General features: G+C 42.4%; 1 protein-coding gene across 1 annotated transcript in view; it reads left to right on the top strand.

Moving 5' to 3' along the window:
- Nucleotides 1–24,530, top strand: part of MARCHF11 (membrane associated ring-CH-type finger 11) — a 42,197-nt gene extending 17,667 nt beyond the window's left edge. Inside the window, exons 3-4 of the mRNA XM_070749083.1 lie at nt 8,723–8,915; nt 24,208–24,530. Of these exons, the coding sequence (XP_070605184.1) occupies nt 8,723–8,915; nt 24,208–24,530 (516 nt within the window). The remainder of the gene's footprint in view (nt 1–8,722; nt 8,916–24,207) is intronic.
- The last annotated feature ends 852 nt before the right edge of the window (nt 24,531–25,382 follow it).

Raw genomic sequence — 25,382 nt, 5'->3', positions numbered from 1 at the left:
CAGACAGAGAGCGAGATAGAAAGAAAGGAGAGAGAAAGTGAGAAAAAGAAAGAGCAAGAGAGGGGGGAGAGAAATAGAGATAGCAAGAGAGAGAACAAGAGAGAGAAGGAAAGCAAGAGAGAAAGAGTGAGAGAGAGAAAAATCAAGTGAGAGGGACAGAGAGAAAGAAAGAGGGAGAGAAAGAAAGCAAGAGAGAGAGGGACAGAGAGAGAGAGAGAAAGAAAGCAAGGGACAGAGAGGGAGAGAGGGAGAGGGAGAGATAGAGTGAGTGAGAGAGAGAGGAAGAAATCAAGAGAGAGAGATAGAAAGAGGAACAGAGAAAGAAAGCGAGAGAGAGAAAGAAAGAGGGAGAAAGAGAGAGAGAGAAAGGAAGAGGGAGAGATAGAAAGAGAATGAGTGAGAGAAAGAAAGCAAGAGAGAGAAAGAGGGACAGAGAGAAAGAGAGAGAAATAAAGGAAGAGAGGGAGAGAGAAAGGAAGAGGGAGAGATACAAAGAAAGTGAGTGAGAGAGAGAGAGTGAGAGAGAAAGAGAGAGAGAAAATACAAAGAAAGTGAGAGAGAGAGAAAGAAAGTGATAGAGTGAGAAAGAGAGAAAGAGAGAGAAAAAAGGGGGAAGGAAGAGAGAGAGAAAGAAAGAAAGAGAAAACTCGGCAAGGAGTTGGGGACTTGCTGCACCTCCTCCTCCTCCCTCAAGGCGGCGGCATTAAAAAAACCGCAGGGTTTTTTTATAGTCCGGCCCTCCAACAGTCTGAAGGACAGTGAACTGGGCCCCTGCGTAAAAAGTTTGGGGACCCCTGATCTAAGTCATAAACATTATTTAAAAGCTGTATCTTAACTGCTCACGAAAATGCCAACAGTGAGATAGTCATTCAGGCTCCCCCACAGTAGATGTTCTACAATTTAGGAAACATTTAAAGTTCTTTATCAAAATCCTGCTGTGAAATCTTTATTTCCTCATCAAATTCCAAATGCAATGCTTCCACTTCCTACTGGGCTATTTTGATCTCAGAATGTTGTTAATTGCTCCAGCTTTCCCAAAGCTGGTATCCTCAGATATTTTGGACTCTTTGGTTAATCCTGAACTATAATGGCTGGGGTTTATAATCTTCCAGCAAATTATTATAATGTTCTCTTTCCACCAGCAGATGGCATCTTCAAATTCTCCATATACATATTTTATTTATTTTTATTTTATTTTATTCATTTGTCCAATACACAAATACATAGGAAGAAAAATAGACATGTGGTAATATATATAAGGGTAAAAGTGAACTTAGAGGAGAGGATATATGAAAGGAAGAGAATATATATGATAGGTGAAAGAAAGGAAAGACAATTGGACAGGGGACATAGATCAGCTTTCTGTTAAAACTTCTCAAAATACTTTGAATCTAAATATAAAATGTTTTCTTCTTACTCTTTATTCTCTTTTTTAAATTATTCTCTTTATTTTCACCAAATCCAATTTTAACAATCATAATTCTTTTTGGCTTTAAATATATTATTCCCGACCCCCACCGTAATTTTGCAGTACTCCAAGTTGCCAATTAGGTGCTAATTTCCAATCTAAGCTCTTTTACAGTCTCATTTTAAAGTTTCCTTTGTAAATTGGCCAATGATAACCATTTAAATTGGCCAATGATGACCCATCCAGCATCATCACCTTGTTCAGTTGCCACTCCTTCACAGTACTTAGATTAAAGCAATCTTTACACCCTAACAATCCACATTTTCTTCTTTCTGCTTCTTTCAGTGTGGCTGCCCTGGCTTCATAGCAGCTTGCAATGGCTGCTTTCCTCAGCTGCCAGTTTCTGAGGCTTCAGTTGACCCTCCAGGGAAATGGCCTTTTTCCTGTTTGTGTTGGCTCATGTCTCTTTATCCACTGTTCCTCCAGAGCAGTTTAGGTTAATAAAGACCCCAAATCAGCTGGGATTCCATGTTTCTTTGGGAGCCCCAAAGAATTTATCATTTTATAATCACTGTAGTCCAAAATATCTAGTTCAGAAACTAATTATTTATTCCATGTTGCTTTATTCATTACTATATAACTTTATTCAATATTCAGTTTCATTGCCCACATATTGTGCATTGTCAATAAAGGTCTTATTTTATTCTCCTTAAATAAACACTGATTCTATTATTTAAAATTGGGGGCAGGGTGCGTTCCAAAGGAGAAATTCTAGGATCAACATTAAAGAACAAAAAAAACAAGTAAACTAGAATGCGCTTGAATTGATAAATGATTATGAGTCAGTGCTGACTGATTCTTAGTAATCACACAGAGAAGCCTTCTCCAGGATGATCTGTCCCCATCCTGGCTGTTTAGGTCTTTCAAAAGTATATCCATTGTTGCTGTAATTGAATCCAATTTTCTTTCTTTCTATTTTTCCCAGCATTTTAGACTTCTGAAAAGTTCTGGATTTTTGTATAATGGGTCCAAAATGTGGTAAACTATCAGTCTAGTATCCTTAATTTAGCACTAGTAATTTATGATTCTTCCTCTAGTTTTAAAACCACAAAATTATCTTGTTCTTGCCCAACCCTCCTCAATATACAGTATATATGGAATACAGTGATCCCCCGCTCGTTGCGAGGGTTCCGTTCCAGGAGCCCCCGCAACGAGCGGGTTTTCGCGAAGTAGCGATGCGGAAGTAAAAACACCGTCTGCGCATGTGCAGACGGTGTTTTTACTCCCACAGCGCTAGCGAGGAGCCGAAGATTGAGGACTCAGCTCGGAAGCTGCACGGGTGTTTTAAAAGGTCTCCGCCGGCATGGGGGGCTTCTTAGCACCCCCCCAAACCCGAGTTGGGGGTTCGGGAGGTGGTAGGAAGCCCCCCATGCCGGCGGAGACCTTTTAAAACACCCGTGCAGCTTCCGAGCTGAGTCCTCAAGCCAAGCGCAGAAGTTAGCCTTGAATCCCTTTGAATCCCGCCGCTTCTGCTGGATACGGGCGATGGGGGGGCGAGCTGCCACAGCCCCTGGCTTCCGCGTTGCTCGTCCCACCCACCGCCCGTATCCAGCAGAAGCTGCTGGATTCAAAGTGCTGCTGGGAGCCGCAGGCGAAAGGAGCTCGGGCATCGGAGCGCGGCACCAGGCATTGTTCTCCGGACCCCGCCCGCTCAGCCCCGCGGCGGCCCTTTCCCTCTCCAGGCTGCGGGCGGGGTCCAGAGAACAATGCCCGAGCTCCTTTCGCCTGCGGCTCCCAGCCCACCGCCTGTCTCCTGCTGCCCGGTTTAGCCAGGACACGAGCGGCGAAATGACTTGGAGGAATGTGAAGATGAAACCGGCCGGTTTCAGCTTCACATTCCTCCAAGTCATTTCGCCGCTCGTGTCCTGGCTAAACCGGGCAGCAGGAGACAGGCTTTGAGTTTTGGCTGCGGGGGGAGAAGTAGGACTTTCCTAACTCCCTCGCCCCGCAGCCAAAACTCAAAGCCTGTCTCCAACGCGCGCTACGATCTTCCGGGCGAGCCAGGCTCAGCGGATCAAGGCAGCCGCTTGGGCCGAGAGGAGCCGGCCTTGATCCGCTGAGCCTGGCTGGCCCGGAAGATCGTAGCGCGCGTTGGCGGATCAAGGCCGGCTCCTCTCGGCCCAAGCGGCTGCCTTCCGTCACTGAGCCTGGGGTCCCGCGCCCCGGATCGGGCGGCTGCTGCTTTGCAAAGAGGCGCTTTTTTCCCTCCCAGCCCCGCGTGCAGATCCCGTGCGGCTTTTGTGTGTGTGTGTTTGTGATCTTTCCACGCGCTTTTGCGAGTTGTGCAAATTGGCGCTTTCGCTTCTTCCCCGCGCTCGGCTTCCTCCTTTTTTATTCCTTTGTTTGCCGGCGGCTCCAGGGCGCCCGCCGGGCCCGGCTTGCTTTGACCTCTCCCGGGCGGCCTCGGCATCCTTGGCGGCGAGCGGGGATCTTCCCCCCGCGAACGCAGGCAGGTGGTTGCGCGTGGCGCCCCGGGCTTTTTTAGGGGGGGTGTTTTTTATCCCCGTCTGCACCGGCTTTGCCAGGCTGCGATCGGGCGCTTGGAAGGGGAAGAGAAGCGTTGACAGACGCGGCGAACTTCCAGGGCTGGGGTTTTTTTATTTGCGCCCCGAGGGAGGAAGAGCCCCCGAAGTGACCCGCAGGAGCCGGGCGAAGCGGGCAGGCGGCGATCGCAAGACGCCGGCTTGGCTGCCGGGCTTTTCCGCCGGCACCTGAAGTGGAGCCCCCTTGGCCAAGCGCTCTGGGCGGCCGTCGCATCGGGCAGCCCGGGAGACCCCCGTCCGGCGCGCTACGATCTGGTCCCGCCCGATCCTCCTCCCTGAGGCAGCTCGCCCTCCCATGGCCGCTTCCTCCACCCTCTATTGCAAGCCCTCGCCACCGCAGCCAACGCGCGCTGCGATCTTCAAGCTGCCTTCCGTGACTGAGCCTGGCTGGCCCGGAAGATCGTAGCGCGCGTTGGCTGCAGCGGCGAGCGAAGCCAAGCCGGCAACAATGTCGCCGCCGGTGCAGCCAACGCACGCTACGATCTTCCGGGCCAGCCAGGCTCAGTCACGGAAGGCAGCTGCTTGGCCCGGGATGCTGGGCCGAAAGGAGCCGGGCTTGAAGATCGCAGCGCGCGTTGGCTGCGGTGGCGAGGGCTTGCAATAGAGGGTGGAGGAAGCGGCCATGGGAGGGCGAGCTGCCTCAGGGAGGAGGATCGGGCGGGACCAGGTGGGGGCTGGAATTTCTCCGCCAGGGCGAAGGGCGGGCGAGCGGGTGCTGGGGAGGGCTTCTCGCCCTCCCGACAGCAAGAGGGGGGAGCGAACGGCGGGCGAGCGGCAGCGAGGAGTTTGCGTGGGCGGTGGGGAAACTCCTCGCTGACGCCAGCAAGAGGGGGAAGACCCAGGGAAGCCGCTGCCATCTACGCATGCGTGCAGGGCACGCATGCGTAGATGGTATTTTTGACTTCCGGGTTGAAAAATAGCGAAGTACCCTGTTCGCAATGGTTGGGGACGCAATAAACGGGGGATCACTGTATACTGGAATGAATATGGGGAGACTTAGAGTTAGTCTGTTTTGTTGTTTTTTCTTCTTGACTATGGTTTCCTATGTATAAGGTTCTCATGAGGACAATGAAAAGTTTCAGGATCCCATTTTCCCCAAGTATATTCACAACTTTCCATGGCTGATACAATCAAAGTCCTTTCTATAGCCAATGAGGCATATATTGACTTTCTAAATTATCTTGTGTGCATCAACAACAATGCCTTTTGTCTCATATAAGGCCCTAATCTGCATTGGATGATCCTAAGAATTATTTTGTTAGCATGTGAAATTAAGTGCATTGTATAATAGATCGCATGTTCTGTTAAGAATATATTCCATTCTCTGGTATTGACAAACCTCTCCCAATTTCTGGTCACTGTGCCATATTTCTGCAGATATTCCAGAAATTCCTCTAATTATCCAACTTGGTAATGACTTTAGTGCTGAACTAAATGCTGAACATGTTCTAGTATAGTGTCAGTTAAAACAGTTACTGACCTAGATAGTATGCCTTCTCTGTTGTGGCAGCAATGCTCTGGAATAGTATTCCTTCGGTAGTTTCAGTTGTCCAAAGGGTGTCAAACTCAAGGCCCGGGGGCAACATTCAGCCTGCGAGGTACTAAGATCTGGCCCATGATGCCATCCTGGAAACAGGGGAAGGACTGGCCTGTGGTGGCTATGGCAGTGAAAATGGAGCTCAGGCGGGCTGCATGCAGCTCTACCGAACTCTCTTTTCACTTGCAGAGGGTTCCAGGAGGCTGTCACAGCCAAAAACATAGCTCGGGAGCCTGTTTTCACTGGCACAGCACTCAGTCCACCACAAATTCCCCCAACGTGTGTGAAGTTGAGCTGGCTATCCCTCAACCCTGAGGTCAAACAACCCTGATGCAGCCCTCAATGAAATCGACTTTGACATCCCTGTCATAGCCCTATTGTCCTTTAAACTGGGCTTGAAGGCTTGGTTGTTTTTCTAGACTCTGGATTAAGGAGCATTTGCCTTTGGATGGGGGGGGGACACTTCATTAATGTGTTGGGTATGTTAGTCCCTGGATTATCATTTTCATCCTTCTCCCCCATTCCTCCTCTTCCTTTTCCTCTCAGGTGTTGGTTTAACTTTGTAAACTTGTTACCCAAAGTTATTTATGAAATGGATGGCCTATAAACTACATAAATTTACCTCCCAATTTTAGTATGCTGTGTGAAGACCCACTTTGGTATAATGATTAGTGAGAAGCTGTACCACCTTAACTATGAACGCTGGTGATTTTGGGTCATTTTGTCTCAGCCCAACCTTCCTCACAATGTTGTTGTGGGAAAATAGGGGGTGGAAGGTGTATTGGATATTCCACTGCAGGGCTGAGTTCCTCTTGGTTTGGACAGGTTCACCCAAACCGGTAGTGAGCCGCTGGTGATGTCACAATGACATCACCAAATAGGATTAGTCCATGCCAGTCCGTGGGCACTGCCATTTTTTTTTTAATTTAAATTTTTGTTTTGATTTTTTAATTTTATTTTTTCCTTCTGAGCATGCGCAAAAGCTGAGTACTATTGCTGGGCATTTTGTCACCATCTTTTTTTGGCTTTGTTTGCCCCCCACTAGATTTTTCATTACTGCACATGTGCTGACATGCCCACACAGTGCGCACATGTGGTGCGCCCTCATGGTGTGTCCATGCAAAGTGCCCACCCATAGCGCCCATACGGCACTCCCTCCTGGTGCAGGAGGGAATGAACCAGCAGCGAGGTAAGTTGGTCATCCCATGTTAAGCACATTACAATAGTCCAGTCATAAGATGACTGGAGACTGAATGACTAAGCACAGGGACCCTGGTCTAGAAAAGGCTGCAACTGCTACCTATTCCTAAATTGCAGACTGGGTCTTTGTGGGACAGTGCCACACCATCCAGTGTCAAAGATCACAAAGTCCTGTACCTAAAGCCATTTGGTCTTACTAAGGTTCAGTTGACACCCTTTCTCATCCAGGCCTCCATAGCCTTCAGGTACCATGAAAGGATGACCACAGCATCTCTTGGATCACCAAGAGTGGAAATATAGAGTACAGTGGTACCTCATCTTACGAACGCCTCTTCTAACGAACTTTTCAAGATACGAACCCGGTGTTTAAGATTTTTTTGCCTCTTCTTCTGAACTATTTTCACCTTACGAACCCAAGGAGCTGCTGCTGGGATGAAGGGGTTTCTTTTCCCCCCCTTTTTTGAAGCAAGAAAAGGGAGGGGCTGCTTGGAGCAGGAAACATTTTGCAGAGAACAACGTGCTTGCAAAGGAACTGAAAGGGTGTCTTTTTAAGAAAGAAAAGGGAGGAAGGAGGGGCAGCTTGGGGGAGGAAAATTTTTGCAGAGAACAACGTGCTTGCAAAGGAACTGAAACGGTGTCTTTTGAAGAAAGAAAAGGGAGGGGCGCCCCCCTTGCCTTTCTTCCTTCCCACTCACCCTTTAGCCTAGCCTTGCTTCTTCCACCCGCCCCCTTTAGCTGCTCCTCCCTGCCCTCTGTTCGCCTCCCTTCTAAAGTTTGGGATTTTCCTGAAGGATTTGCATGCATTATTTGCTTTTACATTGATTCCTATGGGAAACATTGTTTCATCTTACAAACTTTTCACCTTACGAACCTCCTCCTGGAACCAATTAAGTTCGTATGATGAGGTACCACTGTATATATAATCTATGTCATATCCAATCTATACAACAAATGAGGCTGTAAAAAATCAAGCTACCATCCATTCTTTAACCATTCTGTATCATTACTGACCTCTAACTGTTAATTTTGGTAATAATTTTGATTTATGTTTTTACTTTTAAAAAAGAAATGTTAGTTGCCTCTTTGAGTAAAATGCTGGGGTATAAATTTCTATTAATCTATTTAATATGTTTGAATAAAAATAATTCTCATACAAGAGACAGTTCTGCTTTGAAGAATGGGAATAACTTTGGTTTATCCTTTTGTAGTAAGATTATACATGCAAAGATAATATGTCACTGAAGGAAAATTATTTACAATTGTCATAAGTAAAAATTCTCCAAAATTTATTTGAATAGCAGTTTATACAGTATTTAATCATAATGAATTTGTATATAGAAGCTTGTTTAAAAGACTAATGTGTAACTATAAACAATATATATTTAATAATGCTTCACTCTCTGTGCTAGGGTTATGTTCCCTGGAAACCACTCAAAAGCATATTCATGTGAATTGAAACACTGAAATGGGGATTATAGGGTATTGTAATAAATGTGCTCATAAATTTTTAGAGTTTTATTCTTAAGTATTACATCATTCAAATGCATTCCTTCTTTGTTTCCTATTCTATGTACAGTGAAAGCATTTTCTGTGTCTATCTTTACAATTGGATTTCTAATGTATACGATTATCTTGACAAACAGAGAGGAAACGTGACAAATTTTATTAGCATTCTTCATTATGTTGCCTAGAGTAGATGGTTAAAAGTTTGTTCTAGGAGCCAGTTTCAACAAGGACCATGTTTTTACCAAACATTGAAAAGTAATGACCAAATATTTGTGGCATTTCTAAACTGTTAAAGTCATTCCATTTAAGATAATTTAATGAAATGAATAGAGTTTCTTTCTCCAGAATGAATATGAAAAAATGATATGAATAAATATAATATCTTTGTGAATATTGTCATGATGAGTTTAAATAGACCTATAATTTTTTGATTAATATTTTATTCATATTGCTTTTTCTTCCTTTTAGTGGCAGAGCATTACTGTAACTCTGGTTGAGAAGGTACAGATGATTGCTGTAATTTTGGGATCATTATTCTTAGTAGCAAGCGTAACTTGGCTTTTGTGGTCAGCCTTCAGTCCCTATGCAGTATGGCAAAGAAAAGACCTCCTTTTTCAAATCTGCTATGGAATGTATGGTTTTATGGATGCAGTATGCATAGGTAAGTTAAAAAACAATACAATTATTCATTTTGCTAAATGAGGTATTATATCATTTGAGACTATGTTTTTGTGCTTTTGATTTACATACATGGTAGTTTCTAGAAAAAAATAAAATGTATGTCAGGATTTTTTAAAAAACATTTTCCACATCAAAATCATATATAACATCACATATACTTTCTAAACAAACCAATAAACATGTGTTGTCTGTTAAATGCCTTAAAATAATAACTTAAATTACATTCAAATTCTAATTTATAATATTCAGTCTCCCCATCCTGTTCTTTCTATCTCAGATGGTTATTCCACCTCTATTATCTACTTTCTTACTCCTTCTCTCCCCTCTCTCTCAACCATCTCCTCCTCCTTCCTTCTTTCCTCTCAGCCTCTTTCTTCTCTGCCTCCCCTTCTAATCTCTCTTGGGTTTGGGGTTCGGGGGGGGTGCTGGGAAGCCCCCCAGGCCGGCTGCGACCTTTTAAAACAGCCGTGCGGCTTCCCAGCGGTCTCCCGAAGCCGAACGCCAAAGCTGAACTTCCGCGTTCGGTTTCGGGAGACAGCTGGGAAGCCGCGCGGCTGTTTTAAAAGGTGACAGCCAGCCTGGGGGGCTTCCCAGCACCCCCCGAACCCAGGTTCGGGGTTCGGGGGGTGCTGGGAAGCCCCCCAGGCCGGCTGTCACCTTTTAAAACAGCCACGCGGCTTCCCAGCAGTCGCCGAAAGCCGTTTTTTTGCGGGGGGTTTTTTGGTTGCACGGATTAATTGACTTTACATTGTTTCCTATGGGAAACAATGTTTCGTCTTACGAACCTTTCGTCTTACAAACCTCCTCCTTGCACCAATTAAGTTCGTATCATGAGGTATTACTGTACAGTAGTTAGGTATTTTGTCCACCATACCAAATAAATGTGTGTCATCCAATTGGTAAGTCATGTTGGTAAGCATTGGTAAGTATTAAGTATTAGTAATTGGTAAGTATTAAGAGTCTTTTGTTTCTAAGCAGAATCCTAGTTGGAGATTTTTCAATTTTTCCAAGTCTTTCTCAATCTGTTTTTTGAGTTTCAAATAATTGTCTTATTTAAGTGTTGACACCTTACTGATAGTTGGACCCCAAATATCTCACTTTTTCTGTTATTTGTATGTTTAAAACCTCTTTCAGTTCCATTTTTTGTTTTTCTATCATATTTTTTACAATCATTTTCATCTTTTTAAAATTTATTTTCAATCCAGCCAACTCTCCATAATTTTTAATTGGGTGCAAAAGTTTTGGTCCCGAGATTAGTGGATCTTCAAATATAAATTGTACATCATCTGCAAATGCTTGTAGTTTATATTCTTCTTTTCTGATTTTAAGTCCTGTAATTTCTTTGTCATCTCTTACAATTCTGATAAATACTTCAAATATCAAAATAAACAACAGTGGAGATAATGGGCATCCTTGCTTTATTCCTTTATTAATATCAACTTTTTCAGCCATTTATCCATTTATTATTATTCTTGCTTTTTGCTTAGTAAAATTGCATTTATGAAACCTAGAAATCCTGCCCCAAAGTTCATATACTGTAATTGTCTAATCATAAACTTCCAGTTTAAATTATCAAATGTTTTCTGTGCATCTAAGAACATTAATACCACTTGCTTCTCAGGATGTTGTTTCTAGTACTGTATGGTATTCAAAATTATACACTTGTATTTATTTCTTTGAGACATTCCATCTAGTATTCAGATAGGGTACTCTTGGTAAGGTACTCAACTATCTTTGGGCCAGTGAACAACTTTCTCATGTTCATTAATTCTATTAATTACAGATGGCTAATCTGGAGACTAAGCTATATATTGCACAGATAACTATTTCATTGCTACTGTTTTTGGAAAACGTAACAGTTTTTAATACAATTGATTTTTCAAGAAACATTTTTTAAAATTAGGTTTTGACATAATATTTAGGTAGTTCTATTATTCTTCCTTCTGGTTTATCTTTTGAAGGATATGCTTAGAAGCAGCTAAAGGCCATGGAGTCCCATAGATTCATCTGGTCGATCATATTATTTAACAACTATTTGAAGTTATTGATGAAAACATAAATAGATATTTACTTTTTTCTAATAAATCTCTTTCAGCAATGTCTTTTCTGTTGGATTTTAAACAGTTAGGAAGTCCTAAATAAATACTATGTAGAATCAATACTGAACAAAGTACTTGTTCTATCCCAGGCTTTTCAGATTGAAACAAGTGGCTAAAACCCACGAATTAAGCTTTGAATTACACTGTTTATTTGAAAAAGCAACATTTAGACCAGGATTCAGTCTTTGAAAAGTTCATGAAATAGATTTCTCTGCTGTGAAGTTCTCAGATAAGTTTCCAGGGCTAATTGGCATTCAAGCAAGATAAAGCAGGCAATGAGTCACAGGGTATATAAATCAGCTCACCACACCATAAGTCCCTGAGGCAGGCAGCTTCTAGCAGGGGACTTTTGCAAAGCAGAAAATATGTATTTTTGGGGAACTTTTTCTAGAACCTCAGATCTAACAAAGCGTCCTTGAAATCAATGTTGATACTCCACCCAGAATTACCCATAATCCTCAGCAACCCCTAGAGTTAAAACTACAAATTACCGTATATACTCAAGTATAAGTCGCTCCGACTATAAGTCGAGGCCCCTACTTTTGCCACAAAAATTGGGGTAAATTTATTGACCCGTGTATAAGTCGAGGATGGAAAATGCAGCGGCTACTGGTAACTTATTAAAATGGAAACCAATAAAATTACATCAATTGAGGCATCAGTAGGGTAAATGTTTTAGAATATTTATTTCAAAGAAAACCAGTAAACTAGCTCTGTAAGTTTAAAAGAGGGTAAACAGGTATATGTACCCCAAGGCAGTATAGGCAAAAAAATTGCAAGTACTGTACTTACCTCAATCCCCCACTGCTCCTGCTGGTTTGGGTTAGGTTTAGGATATTTGGCCTCTCCTTGCCTCAAAGAGATACAATTTCCCTCTCTATTTACTATTACGGAACATCCAAAATATACTATTTAATTCTATGTATATATGCCATATGTATACATACATATTACACACAGGCACACAAAAATATACCGTACATTGTTTACTATATAAACTGTATATGTACGGTATATTTACAGAGAGAGAGAGAGAGAGGGAGGGAGCTCTTGTAAAATTACCGGTATACTGTATACGGTACATTCAACCTCACTTACTGTAATAGGAAAAACAAACCCAGAGTCCACTTTCTGCCACACATTTAACCATAACTAGAACATTACACATATGGTACCTTCAGATGTACCAGTACTTCCCTAGCTTGCACATCACTGTTAGAGCTAGGAAATGCCATGGATTGAGTAAAATGTGGTGATTCTCACTGAACAACGCTTTTGTTTAACAACCACAATTTTGGGCTCAATTGTGGTCATAGGTCTGTCTTTCTTTCTTTCTTTCTTTCTGTCTCTCTCTCCTTCCTTTCTTCCTTCTTCCCCCCTTTCTTTTTCTGTCTGCCTATCTTCTTTCCTTCTTCAGTCCCTTCCCTCCCTCCCTTTCCTTTTTTGTCTTTTTTCCTTCCTACCATCTTTCTTTGTCTCTCTTCCTTTCTACCATCTTTTTTTCTTTCTTTCTGTCTTCCTTCTTTCCTAACTCCTTCCTTCCTTCCCTCTCTCCCTCCCTCTTTCCTTGCCGCCCAACTCCAACAGGACTCTGGATTCTCCCTTCTTAACCGGGCAGTTGGCGCTTTTTTGCTGTTTAGCGCTCGAACGCTGCACTAAACAGAAAGAAGCGGCAACTGCCCGGTTAAGAAGGGAGAATCCCCCCCCTAGCCAAACATCTTTTTTCCTGTTTAGCGCTCGAACGCTGCGCTAAACAGTAAAAAAGCCGTTTGGCTAGGGGGTGGATTCTCCCTTCTTAACCGGGCAGTTGCCGCTTCTTTCAAGCTGAAAGACGGCTGTCTTTCCCTAAGCTGCTTGTGCCCTCTTGTGGTGACCTGTCAGTCACCCGAGTATAAGTCGAGGTCGGGTTTTTCAGCCCATTTTTTGGGCTAAAAAACTCGACTTATACTCGAGTATATACGGTACTTCCTATTACCTTACAAATGTTGTTGTCTGCTTTGTAACCTCCTGAATCTAGAATCTAAGAGTGGCTCATCCACTCTATTGTCTGCTTCATCCTCTGACTGGGACCAATCCCCCATTGACATATCTGCCACCTCTGGTGGTTCCTCGGGTTCATCCAGGTGTATTTATCTATCACTTTCTCTGCATCAGCTGGTAACCCCCACTGGTCCAGGGTATCCAGAGGGGCCTGGCTCATCCTCCTCAGAATCTATCATTACCAGAGGTGGAGAAGGCACACTGACAACAGTACTTGAGTAGCTTATGTATATAAGAGTTATTATATGATTTTGTATTCAATTTGCTTTGAATAAGATTGGCTATGACTAGAATTTTAAATGAGAAACAAGAGGTTGCATACAATGGATAGATCTTTGACCAGATATCTTAATCCGGATTCCAATTTAGGAAAAAGAATAAACAATTTCTGGGTGCCCTAGTGTTGAACTGGAAATGTGTTTGTATGTTTGTTACAAGAAACATTAAATTGAGCTATAATCACACATGATTCAATCACATTCAAATTATATTATTAATGTTGTATATCATTATGCTTTTAAAGTGTCTTTAAAAACTGAGCTTTTCAAAATGTGGTTGTAAGCAAACAAACTAGGCACAGCAAAAAAAGGAGAAGTATAACATTTATTGATTTTTAGTATGATTTCAGTCCCAGTTCTCATTTTGCATTTGAATAGATGGCTAATATTGATATGTCCCCATTTTTATGTACTACATATATATTCCTCTCTCATTGCCCATGAGATGATATTCTTCTTTCCAAATCATAAGATCCTTGGGTTTCTGTAACAGGAATATTGAGAAGGTGAATGGAAGTATAATTCCTTTTCATTTTAGTAATTTTGAGTGAGTCTGTGGAGAGTATATCTCTCATCCCTACCTGCAAGCAATTATCCTCAGGAAAGCTGTTTTCTCTAGCATTAGCAGCAGAAAATGATGCATCTACTTTCACAGGACAATTGATCAACATGATCAATGCTTGATGGCAAACAGAAAAGCAATTCTCCATCTGGGATGGAGCCAGCATTCAGGATAGGCTGTCCTTGTCCACTCAGTACGAGGACCAAGTTTGTTACTATTTGCCGGATCTGCCCTCCTAGGATCCAGCTTTGACTCGGTCCTCAGATTGGATGGATGTGGATATCCTTTCTTCACCTTCCTGAATACTGACTTTTACCTCAGGTTCTCAACAACTTGACCCATTGTTTATAGAATTCATACCAGAAGTGGACTGTTCTGGCTCTTCAATTATTTCTGGACAATGGCCAGCACCAATGGCCAGCCCTGGCTTCAGGGCCTATGCCGTCTTCACTTGACTATAAGCATTTTAATGTGGGTCCAGAACTAACTTCCCTTCTCACTGTCCCTCCGGTGGACACTCCAGTGGTGGCCCTGCATTCTCTGACCACCATGTTGGGCAAATTAGAGGAGCTGCTGTGGCCTGAAGACAAGAGAACACAGCAGGCTTTTATCAAGGAACACCAGGGTGTTGAAAGCATCTTCATCAGCTTCCTTCTTTGCTCACTCCTCACTGATCTAGCTGTGATTCATCCAGGAACACATTCCATCATGCAACATGAGGGCACAACAAACCTTAATAAGGTCTTCGCAGCCACCCAATTTGCGGTGGATGCCATCCTTCATGCTTCCCATTTCGCTTCCAATGAAATAGCAGTGTTGTGGCCCATCCGTGTCTCACACATCTAGTCACGGATCCTGAGGACTGAGAGCAGGTTGTGACATGGTATCATCGGCCTGTGAACCTGGCACTCGAGTCCAATAGCGAAGAGGTCAGAGAGGACTCAGTGTCGGAGGCTGAAAGTCAACCAGGGCACTCTGCACCTCCTGAGGCTCACATGAATGTCTCAGGAGAAAAGGAGGAGCCTCTTCTTGATGCTAGGGCACACAGAGCTGTTAAAAGGCAATGAATGGCTATACAAAAGGAGGTCTCCTCATGAGTAGAGCTGCAGGCTAATTGGTCATGCACTTAGACTTAGATTTCAAATGGCATTTATCCTGCTGCCCATGACCTCCGGGCTTTCTGCCAACCTTCATAGATTCAAGTGAAGGATATCTGATAGACTAATTTGTTGGACTGCTTGTTTTGCTTTGGCCAGTTGTTAAGACATTAATTAATAGCTGGCACACTGAAAGGACATTTATGATTTCATGAACTTTAAACAGACACAACTGCTAAGAAAGCATTAGTAGTTTTAATAGTAGTAAACAACTTGTGTTTAGAACAGTTTGTATTTGCATATTTCTTGGGCTCGATGCTGGGGTAGAACAAGCAGCTTTATTGGTCATGAGGAGGATACACTGGGGCAGTGACAAGTGGCACTTGTCACTGCCCCATTCAGGGGTCAGACCCTGTTTGGCAATGCTCTGGACCCAACACTGATCAAGGATAGGAGGAAAATTCTGCCAGGAAAGGAGACCTACATATTGTTGACTGTGTTCAGTTTGTAACCACATTGAGTTTGCTTCTTCGGTCTCATCAAAGCTGGGTCCTAGGAGGACAGAAAGTAATAGACTTGGTCCTCATTCGGCGTGGATGAGGACAGCCCATTCTGAATGCTAGCTCCACGTGATGATAAGAGGTGTATCAGGTAAGACCAACACCCCTTTTCTATTTCTAAGAGCAAAGGGAAAATAATAGTTCCCTACCAATTATTTGACTAGAGAGAAAACTGCTAGGCATTCTGCTAAGCCAAGGGCTCTTCTAGAATACAAGTTGTTTTCCCACCTGTACTTTATCGGTTTCTGTAAGGATGAATCCACCCAATGAAATGAAGTAATGCTTTGTTTTCTCACTACCTGAGATGCTAGTGGTTATCTAAGTGTTTCTAGTAATGGAAATTCCTTTCCATAAGTTTTCTGATACCATTATTTTTTGTCTGAAAATAATGAAAATATTTTAAATACTATTATGTCTTGATTTCCATTGATGTGGAAGTTCCTGTTTATTTAGGGTTTTTGTTTTTTTTAAAAAAATGATGGTTGTCTCTTTATGTAGAATTTTAACTTGCTTGGGAGACAATTCCTAATGAGATTACTCCTGAAGATTTATGGTCTAGTTTGTAGCCTTAGTACTCCATATTAAGATTAAAACAAATCTAGATGGCAGTAAAGTCATTAAAAAATCCCATGTATGTAATGGTATAAACTTGTGGTCTGGATTCTGAAGCCCAAGTATGCCTTAATCTTACTAAAATCATTTTCTACTGCTGCCAGTTTTGCAACCTTGAACTAAGTTTCCAAAGAAAGGACAGAGCCACAGAGATCTCTAAGAGATCACTACCTCATTAAAGTTGAGAGGAAAAAAGTGAAATACCAGATTTCTGGGAAGAGTACATTGTCTACACAGAAATAAGATGTTATTCTCAGTGAGTTGTGCTTCTGTAAGTCTATAATTGCTTTATAATCTCAATTCTACTGAAACCATACTGACTGTATTTCAGCAGAGAGTGGGAGTTTCTGGGATAAAGGGCTCATAAGATGCTGACATAATATTTCTAGAAGTCTAACTGAAACTATGTTATTTCTTGAGATGCCCTTTTACTTTGATCTTCTCCATGCTCTGATCAATTGGGGAGTCCAGGATGGGTCACTCTAATCTTCTAGCTTGATGGCTGGGTTGAAGACACATCTCTTTGGTAACTGTCTCCAGTTATCCAACTCAGCCGAAGTTCTTAGACGTGAGGTTTCCAGCTCCTGGTTTGGAGTTACTATAGTTTGTTTATTTTCCCCTGGAAATAGAACTCTAGGAGAGGGGGTAGCCACTTTCTTTTTCTCTCCTTTGATCCCAGCTCAATTCTTGCAAAGGGAACAGTAAAAAAAGATAGCTGTTTTGCACCGAGGGTTCTGCAAGCCTCGCAGTGCCCTCTGCTGGTCCACCAGCTAGTGAGCAGCCTGACTTAGCTAGCTGGTACAGTAGTCCCTCGCTATACCACGCTTCACCTACTGCGGCTTCACTTCATCGCGGGTTTCTGAGGAAGCTGATCGGCAGATTTAAACAGCCCGCCGAACTCGATCGGCAGGTTTTTAAAAAAAAAAAAAAATCTAAAATTGTAAATACTGTATTTAAATACTGTATCTAAAATAAATACTGTGTGGGAAGGGTTTATAAACACTTAAAACTTACCAAACAATTACAATATAAATACTTAAATAAGTACTGTACTATCAGTCGATAAATTCCTCATCGCAGATTTCACCTATCGGGGTCAGGTCTGGAACGTAACACCAGCGATAGGTGAGGGACTACTGTAATTCTGTGTTGAGCAGCCCTGCTTGTTAACCAACCCAGCAGGAGGGATCAGTTTGGAGGGGCTAGCCTTTCCTTCCGCTCTGGACCTCAAAGGCCAGCAGATATTGAGCAGCCTGTAGTTTACAGCTACTGCTGGAGGCATCCACATGTGGGGTTTCCCCCTGAAGAGCTCTCCATGGAGGCTGATAGGAGCCAAAAGGAATCTATTCAGCTGGAGCAGACTCTCCTCCTTGGAGGATCGTAGCCTTGATCTCTGAGTAGCTTAGCCATGTTGGGTGGCCATCTTGGAAGGAGGATGCCATTTTGAGACAGGCCAGTATTTAAGAGGGCTCTAAACAATGGGGCATCGAGTAATCCTGCCCCTTAGTTCTGGGTTTAAAGGGAACTGCAAGCAACAGCATTCACACTAAAGCTGGCCTGTATTTATGCTCAGTTTGTTTTCCCCCCTCTCTCTGCAGCTCCTGACCAGGCCTAGTCGAAGAGAGAGTTCTGGTTGTACTACACCACTCTCGCTTCTCCAGTTGTTGTGGCAGTTGTGAACGTATCAGTCTGTCTCCCTTTGTGGTGAGGTCAAAGAGTGTCCTCAATCCAGCTTCCCACCTGGTTGAGTTGATTGCTGGCAAGGTTTATCCCTAGTAGTGCTTAGGCCTGCCAACCTTCCCACCTGGTTTGTCCTTAGTTATCAGGCTCTGTACCTCCTGGCTACCTCTCAATGGAGCAGGACAGATCTGGCTCTGGAAAGTCTCAAAGGGGTGCATAGTCCCCCCCCCCCCTTATCTGAAGATATTAGTAGAGTCTAAGCCAGGTCCAGGGCTGCTGGGTTGTCTGCTGCTGCCAAAATCAGGGCTAAATCTTCAATCACGAATCCCAGCGACCAGTTAGGTCCCACAGAGTGGGCCTTCTCCGGGTCCTGTCAACTAAACAATGTCGTTTGGCGGGACCCAGGGGAAGAGCCTTCTCTGTGGCGGCCCTGGCCCTCTGGAACCAACTCCCCAGAGATTAGAATAGCCCCCACCCTCCTTGCCTTTCGTAAGCTCCTTAAAACCCACCTCTGCCGTCAGGCATGGGGGAACTGAGATATTCTTTCCCCCTAGGCTTCTACAATTTATGCATGGTATGTTTGTATGTATGATTGGTTTTATAACAAGGATTTTTAGCTGTTTTAGTATTGGATTGTTACATGCTGTTTTTACCACTGTTGTTAGCCGGCCCGAGTCCACGGAGAGGGGCGGCATACAAATCCAATAAATAAATAAATAAATGAATGAATGAATGAATGAATGAATAAATACATACATACATACATACATACATACATACATACATACATACATACATAAATAAAGAAACAAACAAACAAACAAACAAACAAACAAACAAACAAACAAACACACCAGCCTCATCAAGGAAGGAGGAAAAGGCAGACCAGCAGAGACAAAACATTTTGGAGAAGGAATTTTTTTCAGAATAGGTGACTCCTCTGCCAGGCAGAGCTGTTTAGCCAGCAGGACAATGGCTGCCCCTTAGCATGCTGTTCCCCTGAGCATGAGTCGCAGGCTCATTCAGCTGCAGATCCTGACTGCCCCCCCCCACTTAGGCCTTCACTCTGTGGCTCAGGGGAATTTAGAGCTTCAGTGCCTTCCTCACTCTGCTTTCAACACAGTCCCAGACTAGACTATTGCTCCCCAAGTCCACAGGGCCTCTCCTTTACCCCCGACTGCCGCTGGCCCTGTCTGGGCAAGAACAGGATATGCTTCCCTTCATGAGGCACTGGATATCCTCAGCTATCAAGGAGGGCATTGCAGAGGGGATTATCAGGATCATGGGTCCCCAGCTTGTTCGAGAGTTAGCCAACATTCTCTCTCGGAAGGCGAGCTGCTGGAAGAGAGACAGTTTTCTGATAGGGAGAAGAATGATCCAAGCATTTAAGGGACTTTTAAATCCTGTTTTAAACACATTGAGCTGACAGGTGGTGACAGATTTGTCCTGAGGATCCTCCCACTGGGTTTCCTTACTAGCCACCCCAGGGTCCATTCTTTCCTCAGAATGGCCTCTAACCTTAGACCACCAGTAGTTCACCAGTACCCATCTATCCAAAGTCTTGGAGATACTCACAATTCCTCCCCTTGAGCCAATGAGGGAAGCCAGCCTTTGATTCCTCTTGTTCAAGGTAAAATTCCTGGTGGCTATCATGTTGGCTGGATGGAGTTTAGAGTTGCTCTGTCGATCTGTAGGGATCTCTGTGTTTTTCATTCTGCGGCTGGATCCTGCCTTTCTTTCCAAAATGAACTGGTTTTACCAAACTCAGGAGTTGATCTTACCAGATTTCTGCTCAAGGCCAAGTCATCTCTTGGAGCATAAGTGGCACATCCTGGATATGAGGTGGGCTCTCCACATCTACATCTTTAGGACATCTTCTTTCCAGAAGCAGGAATCCCTGCTCGTCTCATTCTTGCCATCAACTCTAGCCCAAAAGGTAACACCTTCCATGGTGGGTCAGTGGCTGATGGCCTGTATAGCCAAGGCCTATGAGCTTCAGTCACTCCTAGTGCCTAGGGACATTATGACCACTCAACTAGGAGTTAGATTACTGCTGCTTGGGCTTCTCAGGCGTCGTTGGAGAAGATTTGCCAGGTGACAACCTGGTCGTCCTCTTCTCCACTTATCAGACATTATTGTCTAGATGTTTATGGCTCGGTTGAGACTGCTTTTGGCAGGAGGATCCTCCAACAGGTTTTAAAGGAGGCAGTCGTTCCAAACCAGACCTGCCCTTTCCTGCCCTTATGACAGCCTTATGATTGTTTGGTATGTTCCATCCTGGACTCCCCCATTGATCAGAGCATGGAGAATGGACATTGGTTCTTACCTGACATGTCCTTTCTGATGAGGATTGACAGGGGAGTGGTCTAGTATCTTTTCTGGGTGGTAATTGTTTTGTTGTTATTTATTGTTTTATGGTCCAAGAGTTCTCTTTAGTATGAGTACAGTTCTACTTGATTCACTTCAACTTAATTGTCAACTGGAGACTGTTACCAGGAAGGCATGTCTTCTGTAATTCAATCCAATCATAGAGCTAGAGTAGAGTGACCCATGCTGGACTCCCCCGTTGATCGGCATGAAAAAGGACATGTCAGTGAAGAACCAACGTCCAGTCCACATAACTTGATATCTGTCAGAATATTGGTGCAATCATTGTCTAATGCTCTGTTTTACAAACAAAACAATATTCCTTATGTGATTAGATCTTGACTAAGAATTTATGTACTATCTTTGCTGCAAATATTTACTGTTGCTTTTTCACTACAAATTTTCTAGTTATGCTTCTTGCACTGTTATAGCAGAGCAAATACAAGTACTGACTTAGAAAGATAAAGAAAGATCACTAGATGGCAGTGAAGAAACACATAAAGTCTAACCCTTAGTTGCCATCTTATGCTGTTTTAATTCCGAAATAGTGGCACTTAAAAGAGCGCAGGGTTTTTTTAGCCACTAAAGCACAGATGGAGGGGTTAAATAGCAGGATAAAGTTCTAAAGATCTGACTGTCTCTTTGCCATAGTCACCAAAGCTATGAAAAATTAATTGAACCAGATTAGGGCTTAACTATTTTCATCCCCTAAGCATCCAATATGCGAATTTTGAATAAATCTATCTGGAAAATTTGATGGGAATACTGAAATATTTCCAGCAACCCTTGACCAGCATGCTTTCTAGGCTGAGGACAAGATACAGTATTTCACAAAGAGAAACCAGTAGACTTTACTGTTACTCGATAACTTATTACAGGAGAGAGATACAAATAAGTCCAGCTTCCAAGTCTGTTGCATTGTATATAATTTTTTTTGCAAAGGTAATACAAATAGTTTGTACGGAATCTGGAAAATGTGTAAAGCTGTATTATATACCTTTGCATCAGTGGGTGGGATTCAACCAGTTCTGGCTGGTTCAGACGAACTGGTAATTGAATTGCTGGCTACCACCACCTCTTCCTGTTCCGCTCCTTCTAGGAGTCCCCACACGCTCCATTTTGGCTTCCAGGCAAGTGCAGGAGGCCTCCTAGGCCCAAAACAGTGGTGCAGGGGGTATAGGGGGAGGGGCGGCATGGGAGATGCCCCCCGTGGCCCATTTTCATTGCCAGGAGGCTTCAGGGAGGCTTCCTATGCTCATTTTTGTTTCCCAGGAGGCTCCAGGGAAGTCTTGTTGGACCATTTTCGCTTCCCACCATGTGACACCTACCCAGTCACATGACCACCAAGCCACGTCCACAAACCTGTTAGTAAAAAAAATTGAATCTCACTATTGCTTTGCATAATATGTTGCTATATAAACCGGTAAACACTGTTTGCTAGCTTATGACTGTTATGGTATACTAGGAGCCATGGTAGTGCAGTGGTTAGAATGCAATATTGCACTAACTGTGACCATAGCCTGCAGTTTGATCCTGATAGGATTCAAGGTTGATTCAGCCTTCCATTAAGGTCAGTAAAATGAGAACCCAGATTGTTGGGGGCAATCTTTGCATTTCATTTGGATTCTGAGGGGTTCGTAGGCTAATTTGTAAGTTAACCATATCTGTTGATTGAATGTTCACATGGCCTCCCAGAATACAACCATAAACAAAAGCTCTTAATTTCTTGGAAATTTCAGGCACAACATATTCAAGATAATGTTTAAAATTCCCAAGATGTCTACATAGTTAAGCAGAATGTCAATGGCACTTTGGAGCAATATATGTACTTACATTAATTTTCAGTAGACCTGTTGCCATATATCATCAAACTTCTACACAGCAACACTCCAGGTTTTCATTTGTCCCCCCCCCCCCCCCGATAGAATTATTATTTCCTCAGTTATTACACTGGATTAGATATGCTGGATAGAACAAGAATGGCCTAACAAGACTACAATGTCTATACAGACCAGAAGAAACAAAATGGTACTTTTTTTCCATAGCTGGTAACAAGTTTGACTTTCTATGAATCATCTACTGTTTTATGCTCAGACTAGAAATCTAAGCCCACACTTCAAAGCCGCCTTCAAGATAACCGCTCAAATTAATCTTACAAAATACCAGCTACATTCATACAACTACACATTTGTTCTTGATATTCCTTCCCAGTCTGGTCATGGCAGCCACTTTCATCCGCTAACAATGCTGATTAAAGGACAAGAAGATTATGCAGTAGGACAGATTTTTAATTTTCATTTCTATTATTGATGTGTGCAGTATCTGGGAAGGGATTAGAAGGTCTCCTCTTTTGGCGTGCTTTAGATGCGCATTCTCTCAGCTTGACAAACCATTTTCCTCTAAACAAACATAACTAGTAAAGATATATATTGGGAAGGTGTTCTGTTGAGCTCTCTGGCAGAATCCTCCCGAAAAGTCAGATACAAATTTCACACACACACACATGTTTGAAAATTCAAAACAATGTTCTTTATAATGAAAATTCACTTAAACTAAGCCCTCTTTTTGTATAGCAAAGAGCACTCGTCTCCGAACAAACTGGTAATTGGTACAAGTCCCTTATCAGTTCTGAGATACTTAGCTTGCAGCTGTGAGGCAATTCACAGTCCTTCTTCTTTCACAAAGTGAAACACCCTTTGCTCTGGTTTAGTTTCAAAGCAGGGAAAAAGCAACACACCTAGGTCGAAGTCAGCAAAACAGGCACGAAACACAATGATCAGATAATCCTCCACAATGGCCAAACCCACACGTTGCTCATTATAGCAGCCTCACTAATTACCACAGCCCCACCCAACCACAGGTGGCCTCATTTTCTTTGATAATAATCTCTCAGCTGTTGCTGCCTATGCATCGCTCTCCGCATGCGTGGCTGCATCATTAACTCTTGTTCTGAATCCAAGGAGGAGAGAGATAATTGATCTCCTTCTGAGCTGTCTGCCACACTCTCCTCCTCCCTGTCACTCATGTCTTCTTGGTCAGAGGAGCCTTCATCAGCAGATTCCACCGGGGGCAAAACAGGCCTGCGGCATGTGGATGTCTCCCCCACATCCACAGTCCTTGGGGCAGCAGCTGGGCCAGAGCTAACCACAACAGAAGGGAAATAGCTTCTCATAAAAGAAGCACAACTAGGTGAGAATTAGGAATCTCGCAAGTGTAAGATGAGGAAGTTCTATCTCTGAGAGACTTTCATGCTTACATTAACTCAGTTTCTGAAGGAAAGAAAGAGGCACAAAATCGAATAATGCTTGCATTTCTCATTTGAGTAGCAGAGAATAGAAAAATAGAAATACCATATAGTGGGAGAAAATGTCTTACTGTGAAGTAGGATGCTTTTTCAAGTAATTCAGTGACTAAAATTCATTTCAAACAACTAGTTTTGTTTGAGTGGAGACTAGGAGCTTCTAGTCCTAGGTCCCTTTAAACACTGAAACAACACTGGACAGCTATATTTTGATTCCCCCCCTCCAAGATGACATTTTCTCAGACAAAGTAATTAATTCTGTATTTGCTGAACTTGTGATGTCTCTTGTTCCCAAAGTGTCTGAACCTTGCTGTATACATAAGGAAACTTCCTGACCATTCTGCTGCTTACTATTTGTTTGCTTCCTGTAGTTGTTTGATGCTGTTTTTTTGCTCTGCAGATTTATCATGCGTAAATGGTACTTATTAAAATTAATAATAGGTCCTAGTTTAGGCAAATTTCTAAATGCTTAAATAAAAGCATTATCTTTCTTCTGTTTATCAATAATCCATACTGTAAGCTATACAAAAGATATATCTGGATATAAACGTTTATACAATGAATATGTGGGAATCAGCTATCTATAGTTCATGTCTTTTTGCTTTGATTTAAGCCAACATTTCAATTTTATTGTACAAGACTAAGGGCTCCAATAATTTGTTTCCTTTGATTTCAGGACTTATTGTACATGAAGGCGCATCAGTTTGTAGAGTATTTAAGCGTTGGAGGGCTGTCAATTTGTACTGGGATGTACAAAATTATGACAAAGCAACTGACATAGAAGAGAGCACTCGAGGAGAATCTTCCACAGCTAGGACTTTGTGGCTACCACTAAATGCATTGAGAAACAGAAATTTGGTTCATTCAACACAGTTAACTTCACCAAGATTTCAATGTGGCTATGTTTTATTACAACTCTTCAGTCGAATGAGACCTCCAGAGGATTCATCAGATGACAACAGTTCTGAGGAGGTGGTTATGAGAGTGACTTCAGTGTAAAAGTTATGATCGTTATGTTTCACAAACAAGGACATTTTGCCCAGAACTTGTGAAATATTCTGGAATGTAATGCAATGAATGGTGAAACCATAGCACATAAAAATATATAAACTTTTTTAGTTTATGCTTTTATATGATCAGTTAAATTGCAAATACATTCTCCCAAGAAAGTATTTCTTTCTTTTTATACCATGATTTATTACTTTTTATCTATTTGTACTTAGCATTTATAAAAATATAATTTAACAGTAGCTTTAATAATGTGAAGACAAATATTTTAAACTACAACTATTTTTGATAGATTTAAATGTATTTTTAAAGTTCTAAGTCATCTATAATTTTCCAGTTATAGTAAATTACATTAATTACATGGCTTGAGGTAAAGAAACAATAGAACTCTACATAATTTCAGTTTGGGAAATACGTTTCATTTTGGTCTTTGGACAAACATAGTGTTGTTTTGGGGTTGGACAGGGGTCTTGTGCTGTAAACTAAGAGGTGAAAAACAAAATAGTGCATTCTTGAAAATAAAGAAATTAATTATCTGTGAAATATGATTCACAGATATGAACATCACCTAGATTCCAAGATATTGTTATCCATATTTAATGATATAGGTTCAATGAGGCAATTTTAGAGTTATTTTATGGAAAAAAAAGGGAAATCAGCATTTAAATAAACATTCCATGCAGAACAGGAAAAAAAAGTGCCACAATTGTTTTCACGATTTTTGACTGTAAGCATTTAGCAAGATGGTTTGTTTTTTACTTTCATGACAATTATATTTGATTTTATTTTCAAATTAGCTACATTAAATTCAGTTACACTGAAAGAAATTTTCTTTACTGTATT

Source organism: Erythrolamprus reginae, chromosome 3 (assembly GCF_031021105.1).
Source record: "Erythrolamprus reginae isolate rEryReg1 chromosome 3, rEryReg1.hap1, whole genome shotgun sequence".
NCBI lineage: Eukaryota > Metazoa > Chordata > Lepidosauria > Squamata > Dipsadidae > Erythrolamprus > Erythrolamprus reginae.
The sequence above is the reverse complement of the archived record's forward strand: the minus strand, read 5'-3'. Positions and strand labels throughout refer to the sequence as shown.